At 41.7% G+C, this 11,579-nt stretch overlaps 1 protein-coding gene across 1 annotated transcript; it reads left to right on the top strand.

Moving 5' to 3' along the window:
• The first annotated feature begins 1,026 nt into the window (after window positions 1-1,026).
• On the top strand, window positions 1,027-9,462 carry LOC107382006 (leucine-rich repeat-containing protein 28). The gene is given in 11 exon segments (XM_070550630.1): window positions 1,027-1,599; window positions 1,709-1,749; window positions 1,835-1,872; window positions 1,963-2,047; window positions 2,049-2,085; window positions 7,758-7,772; window positions 7,988-8,192; window positions 8,253-8,355; window positions 8,488-8,645; window positions 8,763-8,922; window positions 8,991-9,462. Coding segments are annotated over 11 exon segments (1,080 nt in total). The 5' UTR covers window positions 1,027-1,431; the 3' UTR covers window positions 9,061-9,462.
• The last annotated feature ends 2,117 nt before the right edge of the window (window positions 9,463-11,579 follow it).

Raw genomic sequence — 11,579 nt, 5'->3', positions numbered from 1 at the left:
CACCTTTGGCCATACGGCCAGCCGTGCCTTTCTCTCTTCCTTGGTGAGATCCTCAGCAAATTACATGTTCAGCTCCCTGCAGATCGGGTGGCCCTTGGTGGCACGCCAGAGTTCCTCCTTGTAGGTTCTCAGCGAGAATTGTAGGATGATCTGTCGGGGACGGCCATTGAGGGGGGTACCGAGGCGGTGGACGGTGTCCAGGAACAGTTCCACCTTTTCAGCCCAGTGTGGCAGAATCTTTATTAAAACGCCAGCTACCTTTTTTCGCGTGTCTTCATCCTTTTCTTCTTTAAGATCGCTGAGTCGCAGATTCCATCGTCGCTTGTAAGACTCTTGGTCTTCCGTCATTTTTTCAACACGGAGCAATTTGGCTGTCAGATCTAGATTTGTAGCCTTTAACAATTTAATCTCTTCAGTCATTCCTTTGTTCTTTTCTTTGAGATCTTTTATTTCACCACTGTTGAAGTCAACCGCTTTCACAATGCTGGCAATGGTGAGAGTGTTTTGTTTTAAATCGCCTCGGAGCTCTTCAATTGAATTTTTGAGACTTTCAACTGCAGCCAAAATGACACTTGCTTCAGCGCTGATAGCAGCCTCTTCATGTCCTCTTTTTTTTTTTAACGGCAGTGCAGCTTTACCTGGTGAAGTTAAGAGATTCTTGGTCCCCCTCAAATTGGTCTCCATAGCCTCTTGGCACGCATAGTCGTGGGGTAGCAAGGCTTTGATAGCTTTACCGTTAGCTTTGCTGTTAGCCATTCTTCAGCATGCAACCGGAGTAACTTCCAAAGTGTTCCAATGACGGTCAAAGGCGCGTTTGAGAGTAATTATTGCTTAGGAAATAGGTATTAGGTAGTTTTGTGAGTTACATAGAGCTACATCTGCTATAAATTCAGGGTTAGCTACTCAGAGCACGCTACTTCTCGGCTACCCGCTCCACCATCTTCCACCGGAAGTCCGAGAATCTACATTTTGGACTTAATTCCTACCGTAAAAGAAGAAAGGTGACGTCATTGTTTACGGTAGATGTGTGTTGCTGTCTATGTCGATGGTTGCTGTCTAGCAGCTAATTCCTGAGGTCTTCTGCATCTTTTTACTTTGTGTTTGGCTCTAGGCGGCTTTGCATGTGTGTTGGCTGATGCTATTGCTATCGGAGGATCTCGCGCGGCGGTGGTTGAGTGCTTTTGTTGTTAAAGTTAATGTGTTAGGAACGTAAAGCCAGCATGCTAACTGTTACTTTAAGTCAGCATCAGCATAAAGAAAACAAACATCAGCTGCTTCTATTGATTTAGACATGTTTTCTACTCTTGCGTTGCGTGTCTCTAATATGTTGTAGCGTTTTGCTGTGAAGCTGTCCTCCATCAGAGACTGCTGGTCCACCTGTCTGACATTCAGGAGACAGTCTCCTTCCAGGAGGGGAGGTCTCCTTTCAACATGGCTTCTGAACTCCATGAAACCATATTTAGGGCCAAGCAGGAGCACCACAAAAACCTTTTTCTGAACTACAAAAACCTGAACATGTTTCCGGTGGAGCTGCTGAAGGATGAAGGGCTGCGGTTTCTGGAGAGATTGTACATGAAGAGAAACTCCCTCACCACACTGGTACCTACTCAGATGACTGGTTTTACTGTGTTCTAAAACCTTTTATGAATAAGTGCTTCATAGATACTGTGATGTTTCACATTATTGATGTTTGGTTTTGTCTTTTCAGCCTGACAATCTTGCTCTGAAGCTCCCAAAGCTAAATGAACTGTGAGCACTTCCCCCGTTTTTTTTTATAACTTTAATACAGTCTAAAAGCTGACAATAACCTGTTATTTATTTGTTTTGATTTTAGGTACCTGCACTCAAACAACATAGTCGTTATACCCAAAGGTAGGAACTCCATATAGCCATGCTAGAGTACCAGTGTCTGATCTGATTAGTTTGTTTAAAGCTGAAGTAGGTGCTTGATCTGATCTCCAGCTATTGGAAACTTGGCCAGACTTCAGTCGTTGGACCTGAGCAATAACGTCCTCCAGCTGCTCTGTCCAGAAGTTGGCCGTCTAAGGTCTACGCCACCTGAGACTGTCCAACAATCAACTTAAAAAACCTTCCTTCAGGTAAAATGAGACAAGTTTTAAAGCGTACTTTCCCTTGAAAGCATCAAATACTTGAGACACAGAACTAGAGAGATATAACCTCATCCTTTGATCTTCTATGTATGGAGCGAGTCCTATTTGCTCTGTGGGAATCACCTCAGCCAAAGCACAGTAATATAAACTTCTGATAGATCTTCACAAAGTCTAAATAGATTTTGATCAACACCACGTTCAAATATTACAGGAACGTTTTACCAGACAGAAGCAGCATTTACTCCAGACCTGTAGATATATTCAAGGCTGTATATATGCATCACAGTCTGTATTAAAGGTAGACCCATCGGGGTAGACCACCATATTGGTTGGCCGATATTTGTTGCTAGTTAAGCCGATTTAAAGTCAGGCACATCTTCGGGCAGCTCGGTGCTTTTGTAGAATTTAATTTAAATGTTTTTTTTTTTACTAAACATCTGCATAATAAATACACTAAATTAACTTTATTTAGGTGTCTGACTTTAACACTGAGCAGTGCATTTGACATTTTAGCATGAGTATTGGGAAATTTCTAGATATTGGCCCATAAAAATTGGCAGTACGTATCGGCCATCGACTGATCATGTCTTCCACATATCAGTATCGGCAATAGAAAAGCCAATATTGGTCAACCTCTAGTCTGGATGTTCCTAAAGAGGAAAAATAAATATACAGGCCCTTCTCAAAAATTAGCATATTGTGATAAAGTTCATTATTGTCTGTAATGTACTGACAATTATTAGACTTTCATATATATTAGATTCATTACACACAACTGAAGTAGTTCAAGCCTTTTATTGTTTCTAATATTGATGATTTTGGCATACAGCTCATGAAAACCCAAAATTCCTATCTAAAAAAATTAGCATATCATAAAAAGGTTCTCTAAACGAGCTATTAACCTAATCATCTGATTCAGCTAATTAACTCTAAACACCTGCAAAAGATTCCTGAGGCTTTTAAAACTCCCAGCCTGGTTCATTACTCAAAACCGCAATCTTGGGTAACATTGCCGACCTGGCTGCTGTCCAGAAGGTCATCATTGACACCCTCAAGCAAGAGGGTAAGACACAGAAAGAAATTCCTGAATGAATAGGCTGTTCCCAGAGTGTTGCATCAAGGCACCTCAGTGGGAAGTCTGTGGGAAGGAAAAAGTGTGGCAGAAAACGCTGCACAACGAGAAGAGGTGACCGGACCCTGAGGAAGATTGTGGAGAAGGACCTATTCCAGACCTTGGGGGACCTGCGGAAGCAGTGGACTGAGGCCTAGTCCACACGTAGCCGGGTTTTTTTTAAAAACAAATTCAATTCAATTCAAGTTTATTTATATAGCGCCAAATCACGACAAGAGTCTTCTCAAGGCACTTCACATAATAAACATTCCAATTCAGGTCAGTTCATTAAGCCAATCAGAAATAATGTTTCCTATATAAGGAACCCAGCAAATTGCATCAAGTCACTGACTAGTGTCAGTGACTATACAGCAATCCTCATACTAAGCAAGCATAAAGCGACAGTGGAGAGGAAAACTCCCTTTTAACAGGAAGAAACCTCCAGAGAACCATGGCTCAGTATAAGCAGCCATCCTCCACGACTCACTGGGGATCGAGAAGACAGAGCAGACACACACACACACACACACCTAAACACACACACCTACACACACACACACACACACACACACACACACACACACACACACACACACACACACACACACACACACACACACACACACACACACACACACACACAAAGACAAGTAATGTGTCTATAGTTATATTGTGATTTCTTAGTAAATATTCTATTTGGTGAAAGATAAACTTTATTGTATTTGTCCTAGTGGATCTATAATTAAACGGGTAAACTAGTAGTAGCACATTCAATGTCAAAGAGAGTAAAAAGTTATTATCAGGAGAGGGATAATGTTTTAGTGGTTAGCAGCAGTGTGCTAGACGATGGCCCCCTCCATGAGGCCACCACAGCTCAACAGAACATCATTGTAGCTTCTTCTGGGGAGAAAAACAGAGAGAAAATAAAGTTAACAGCTGAAATTGCAGAAAATAATACAGTTAAAGAGCAGATTGTAGAAGAAAGCAGTGGAGTGTGAAAAGTGGTCAGTGTATCCTCCAGCAGTCTAAGCCTATAGCAGCATAACTACAGAGATATCTCTGGATAATCTATCCTATTTAGATGGAGGCATGTTGGAGGCAGGGCAAGGGAGAGCCGTCTTTACCGACTGTACACTCCACCTCCCTCTCCTCCCCCACTGGTCCAGATCTGGGCTAACATCAGATTTTAACCATAGGCCCTATCAAATAAAAATGTTTCAAGCCTAGTCTTAAAAGTAGACAAAGTGTCTGCCTCACGGACTAAAGCTGGGAGCTGGTTCCACAGGAGAGGAGCCTGATAACTAAAATATCTGCCTCCCATCCTAATTTTAGATATTCTGGGAACCACCAGTAAACCTGCAGTCTGAGAGCGAAGTGCTTGGTTAGTAACGTATGGAACAATCAGATCACTGATGTATGATGGAGCTTGATTATTAAGAGCTTTATATGTGAGAAGAAGGATCTTAAAATCTATTCTGAATTTAACAGGTAGCCAATGTAGGTTAAGCTAAGACAGGAGAGATATGATCTCTCTTTTTAAATCTCATCGGAACTCAAGCTGCAGCATTTTGGACAAGCTGAAGACTTTTAACTACATTCTGTGGACTTCCTGAGAGTAATGAATTACAATAATCCAGTTTTGATGTAATAAATGCATGAACTAGTTTTTCAGCATCACTCCTGGAAAGGATGCTTCTAATCATAGCAATATTCCGAAGGTGGAAAAAGAAAATCCTACAAACCTGTTTAACCTGGGATTTGAATGACATGTCCTGGTCAAAGATAACACCAAGATTCCTTACTTTGTTCTCGGAGATTAATGTAATGCCATTCAGGTCAGGCGACTGGCTAAGCAATTTCCTTTTCTGGATCTCTGGTCCAAAGATCTGAACTTCCGTCTTGTCTTGATTTAAAAGCAAAAAGTTTAGAGTCATCCAATTTTTTATGTCCTCAAGACAAGCCTGTAATCTACCCAAACGATTAGGTTCATCAGGGTTAATGGATAAATATAACTGAGTATCGTCAGCATAACAGTGGAAGTTAATCCCATGCTGTCTAATGATTTACCAATTGGGAGCATATATATAGTAAAAAGAATTGGTCCAAGCACTGAACCCTGTGGTACTCCGCAAGTAACCCTGGAGTATGAAGAAGATTTGTCATGTACATTTACAAAATGAAATCTGTCAGACAGGTAGGATTCCCTATAACATGTTCAAGTCTTTCTAAAAGAACATTGTGATCAACTGTGTCAAAGGCAGCACTGAGATCTAACAAGACTAGAACAGACACAAGATTCTTATCTGAGGCCATGAGAGTATCATTTGTAACTCTCACTAACGCAGTTTCAGTGCTGTGATACTCTCTAAAACCAGACTGAAATTCCTCAAACAGAGCGAATACCCGCCCCTCCAAAAACTTGCATCCACACCACCTCGTTTTTAAAAAAAAAACTGTCCACACGTACCCGGATAAATACGTTGTTAAGGACATGCCAGACCTGTAGGCGGCAGTACTTCCCCCGTTCTTAACCTCGTCCTTCATCTGTGGTCTTCCGCAAGGAGCAGTAATTCCGCTTGCAAAAACAAACAAGCAAAAAGCGCTTGGGCAATTGATAAAGCGAGCGCAGCTCTGAGGGCATCCATGCTGTCGGCTAGTGTAAACACAGGTCGCACACGTGATGTCAGCATTTTTTTGTTGTGGAAAGTGACGTTGCGGACCTTAAAACTCCGGTTTTGTATGTCCACACGCAGACACCCAAAACGGAGAAAACGCAGATCTTCACTTTGGCCAGAGTTTTTAAAAAGATCCGTTTTCGTGTGAAAAAACTCAGTTTTCGTGTGGATGACAGGCCAAAACGCAGAAAAATATCTACGTTTTGGCAAATCCCCGGCTACGTGTGGACAGGGCCTAAGTCTGGAGTAGAAACATCCAGAGCCACCGTGTACAGGCATGTGCAGGAAATGGGCTACAGGTTCCGCATTCCCCAGGTCAAGCCACTTTTGAACCAGAAACAGCGGCAGAAGCGCCTGACCTGGGCTACAGAGAAGCAGCACTAGACTGTTGCTCAGTGGTCCAAAGTACTTTTTTCGGATGAAAGCAAATTTTGCATGTCATTCAGAAATCAAGGTGCCAGAGTCTGGAGGAAGACTGGGCAGAGGGAAATAACAAAATGCCTGAAGTCCAGTGTCAAGTACCCACAGTGATGGTCTGGGGTGTCATGTCAGCTGCTGGTGTTGGTCCATTGTGTTTTATCAAGGGCAGGGTCACTGCAGCTAGCTATCAGGAGATTTTGGAGCACTTCATGCTTCCATCTGCTGAAAAGCTTTATGGAGATGAAGATTTCATTTCTCAGCAGGACCTGGCACCTGCTCACAGTGCCAACACCACTAGTAAATGGTTTACTGACCATGGTATTACTGTGCTCCATTGGCCTGCCAACTCTCCTGACCTGAACCCCATAGAGAATCTGTGGGATATTGTGAAGAGAAAGTTGAGAGATGCAAGACCCAACACTCTGGATGAGCTTAAGCCGCTATCGAAGCATCCTGGGCCTCCATAACACCTCAGCAGTGCCACAGGCTGGTTGCCTCCATGCCACGCCGCATTGAAGCAGTCATTTCCGCAAAAGGATTCCCGACCAAGTATTGAGTGCATAACTGAACATAATTATTTCAAGGTTTTTTGTATTAAAAACACTTTTCTTTTATTGGTTGGATGAAATGTGCTAATTTTTTGAGATAGGAATTTTGGGTTTTCATGAGCTGTATGCCAAAATCATCAATATTAGAAACAATAAAAGGCTTGGACTACTTCAGTTGTGTGTAATGAATCTAATATATATGTGAAAGTCTAATGTTTGTCAGTACATTACAGAAAATAATGAATTCATCACAATATGCAAATTTTTTGAGAAGGACCCGTAGATAACTGGTTAATACTTGTTGCCCACAGCTCACATGTATTAAGCAGCTGCTGCCTGATGCTGTGGCCCTTGCTGTTGGTAAAAAGTAGAGGTTGACCAATATTGTTTTTTCTATTGCTGATATGATGCATGCAGATATGTAGAGGTCATGGTCAGCCAAAGGCCGATATCTAGACGTTTTCCACCATATCTGCATGTTAAAGTGTCACTAATAACATCAGTGGATGAAAACATTTCTGAAGCTGAATCTGTTTTTCAACAGTGCATTTAACCAACTGTTAGTGTACAAATCAGACATCTAACTAAACGTAATCAAACAATTAAATATTCATATTGGTAAATAAAAGGAAATTGGGTTGAAAACGTTTTAGAGAATTTATTATGCAGATGTCTTAAATATACATTTAAATTGTGCAGCATCAACGGGCTGCCCGGGGATGTGCCTGATTTTAAATCAGCTTTACTATGGAGGTGTACCAGTCGATGCTGATATATAAAAAATTGTAAATATTGTCCCAATATATCAGATGACCAATATATTGGTCTACCCCTTATTATTAAGAAGCCTTGTTTTACTTTCTGCTTACTGACGTTTGTGACATAAACACTTTGTTTGCCACCAGGGGTCAGCAGAGGTAAACTATTTAAGTACAGAGTAACGTTCAGTCAGAAACAAACATTTGATCATCTCTTTGTACTGATTTCATTTTCTAACTTTAAGCTCAGATTTGTTCCATAAATGAAATATTTAGTGGAGTCTCATTTAATTCTAGTTGAAATGAGTTCTGCATTTACCTCATGAGGCTTGTTTCTCTCTCTCTTATGCTGACTCCTGCAGAGATCGGTGATCTTCAGGACCTGGAGACACTTGACGTATCCATGAACCAGCTGATGTCTCTACCAGGCAGCCTGCACCGCTGTGTCTCGCTGCACAACCTGACAGTGGACCACAACCTGCTGAGCCATGTTCCTCGACAACTCTGCTGGCTACACTGCCTCAACCAGCTCTCCATGGCTGCCAACCGACTAACCTTCCTCCTACTTGGTGAGTTTTCCTTTATTTGTGGCTTTTTGTTGATTTGATATACAAATATTTGTGTTTTAGATCTCGGCAGATCCAGAGAGCTACAGTTTGTGTTTGTGGACAATAACACGGACCTAAAAGGTCTCCCGTCCTGCATGTACAACAAGGTCATTGGCTGCAGCGGGTTACACACCTGACTCACTTCTCCTGACTTCTCATGCTGCTGTCACAAAGGTGTGTGTGTGTGTGTGTGTGTGTGTGTGTGTGTGTGTGTGTGTGTGTGTGTGTGTGTGTGTGTGTGTGTGTGTGTGTACAGGTGTGGTGTATCCTACCAAGGGCTGGGGGTGCTGCATGATGCTCTGATTGGGCTTCCAGCTGAGGTGAAGGTGATTGGATCAGAGAAGGATAACGTGGTTCCTCTGGAGGAGCTAGCCATGAGGACTCTGCACCACATCCACCAGCAGCACCCAGCAGGTGAGCACATTTACACCAGTTCTACATTAAATGACGACAGAGGTGTGTTTGTAGTTTCTTGTGAGAAAACCACATCTCCCTGTTTGCTGTTTGAATCCTGACCTGTTTTGTCTCCAGGCCTGAACCTGCTGCCCCCCATCAGCCTCCCAAAGGTCCTGCTGGACCTGCTGCAGTTCCCTCTGGGTCACTGTCACCGGTGCAGCCAGGCCATGTTCACCATCACACACCCGAAGTTTTTCCTAATCCGCGACACGGCCCTGGCAGGAGTGCACCGCAGGTCAGAACACGGATTTGACCCTGTAGCAACAGACATGTTTAGTTCTGACATCTTTGTTCCTTCTGCAGAACCACAGTGAGTTTTGTGGCCTATTGCTGCTCCAGTCACTGCCACAGGACCTTTGACCTGCAGGGGTGATGGAACCCCCCCCCAAAAGTTCATCTTCAGTATTGAGGGGGACAGATAATGTCCTGTGGGCTGTCAGCTGGTGAAGCTAACCACACAGGAACTCTGCTACCTGCCATTGCAGATGCTGGACGATGGGACTGCTGCTCCTTGAGTTCATATTCCATCTCTCTGGACATAAAACACTTGTGGTCTAGCTGATCAGCTTGGGGTGTTTGGGTTCAGGATGATCACCATCAGTGTGAGACCTGAGGACCACTCACAAGAGAGAACTTTGACAAGCAAAGACTTTGATTCTTGGGAATTCATGGAGTCATTTTGTAATAATGCTAATTACTGAAGAATGTTTGAAGGTTTCTTATTTAAAAGTGTGTTAATTTTGTTATTTATAAATAATACAATTACTAGAAGCTAGTTGTCATTACTAGCCTTAATGTGCTCACTTAATGACACAGAGTGTCATTAAGTGAGCGACGATGTGTGTGTGTGTGTGTGTGTGTGTGTGTATTTATACACACACACACACATATATATATATATATATATATATATATATATATATATATATATATATATATATATATATATATATATATATGTATATATATACACGCACACATATAAGGAACGATGAATGCGGCCATGTACATGCATATCCTGGACAGGATCCTTCTCCAGAGTACTCAGGACCTCAGACTGGACTGAAGGTTTACCTTCCAACATGACAATGACCCTATAGGCACACAGCTAAAATAATGATGGAGTAGCTTCAGGGCAACTCTGTGACTGTTCTTGAATGTCCCAGCCAGAGGCCTGACCCAACTGAGCATCTCTGGAGAAACCTAAAAATGTCTGTTCACCATCCAACCTGACAGAACTGGAGAGGATCTGCAAATCAAGGTGTAAGAAAGAAGCAAACACACAGCGCTTAATCCGAATGAGTTCCGGTGCTCAGCAGCTGGTACTTGCAATTTAAGAATAAAAAGGGAGGCTGGAGCACGCACCTATTAAATACTTTATTTGACCCTAGGGCTCCAGCCTTCATATTCTTGAGGTGTAAGAAACTTGTTGCATCAAGAAGACTCATAGAGTTCATACATCTATAAAAGTTCAGGACAAGCTGGGACATCACCATCATCATCATCATCAAAAAAACAACTGAATCACTCAAAAGTCAATGTGGTTCTTGGGTAGGCTGGGTGTTGATTTAAGACTCTGAGGAACCAAATTAATTTAAACTGCTAAATAATTACATGTAACTGGCATAGAAATAGAACTAGAAAATTCCTGAAGAGGTTTAAAAAAGGGATCTGCCACCTGGTCAAAGATGGTGTTTACACCAAGGCCGGAGTGGGACACATTTTCAGCCCTGGAGTTTCAGACCCCAGACCGGCCCACTTAACGAATTATTATTAAAATCATGTTAGAACTTTATATGTATAGTCTACAAAAGCACACTACTCGGTAAAGCCTTGTAATTGTAAAGCAAGAAAGAGTTGAAAGAGTTGAGTTGCTTTACAAGAAAGAGCAACTCTTTCTTGTAAAGCAAGAAAGAGTTGCTTTACAATGTAGGTTTATTTGAACATCAGTGCACATCTCCAACATTGTTCTTTACAACACATTCTCTAACAATATAACAATCTACATTCTGTTCAAACAGCTGTTCTGAGATTTTCAAACCTTTAAAATGAAATGACTCAGCACTCCCTTTCACACTTTTTCCAGTTTCCCTAGACTCACCTGCACACAATTAAAATAATCATCTGTAAAGCTTTGGCACATTTGATATGGAAAACACATCTTTGTAACCAATTAAAATATTTTCTATGGCAAAATATGCAGGCTTATTTAATTTTACTTTCATTCTAATAACGATCTGTTGTGGGCTTTGTGCATTTACTAACAGAAATACATCAGGTCACTACTATTATTTGGGCATTAAAATTATTATAATGAAACTGATGTTTGCTTGTTTGCACATGAGTTGGCTCACCTTCTATCCCAACAGGAGCAATACCCTCACTGCTGGCTCCTGGCTCTTCTTCTGACACTACATTGTGTGAAAATTGTCACAATTCAGCATTCATTTTCCTTTTTTACATGCTTTCTGATCAATGCTGAATCATCTAGCATTTTAGGACACTTTCATATAGAGCCAGGATAGTTTTCATCATATAAATTTCAATAATATTCAGTTCACTGACTCAATAAGTAATCCTACCAGTACATGCCCGCTCTGGAATTGTGGGTTTCTGCCGGGTGCTTATTAGGCCTACAGGATCTTGTGTTTGACTCTGACAAGACAGTTTGGTGGCATCAGTCACATCATACTGTAAATTATATTACATAACGTTATGTCATGATGCCATATAATTCATTATTGATGCTTAATTAACTTGAATGGTGATTTGCAGCCGGTAAAGTTTAACATCTTGACTTGCCTTACCCGTTTTATCTTCATTTGAAGTTAAAGACCGCAAGCTTGTTTGAGAAAAAAAGGTGCTCATTTTTGCACATTTAGCTGCATCCAG

The sequence above is a fragment of the Nothobranchius furzeri genome, chromosome 4 (assembly GCF_043380555.1).
Source record: "Nothobranchius furzeri strain GRZ-AD chromosome 4, NfurGRZ-RIMD1, whole genome shotgun sequence".
NCBI lineage: Eukaryota > Metazoa > Chordata > Actinopteri > Cyprinodontiformes > Nothobranchiidae > Nothobranchius > Nothobranchius furzeri.
The sequence above is the reverse complement of the archived record's forward strand: the minus strand, read 5'-3'. Positions and strand labels throughout refer to the sequence as shown.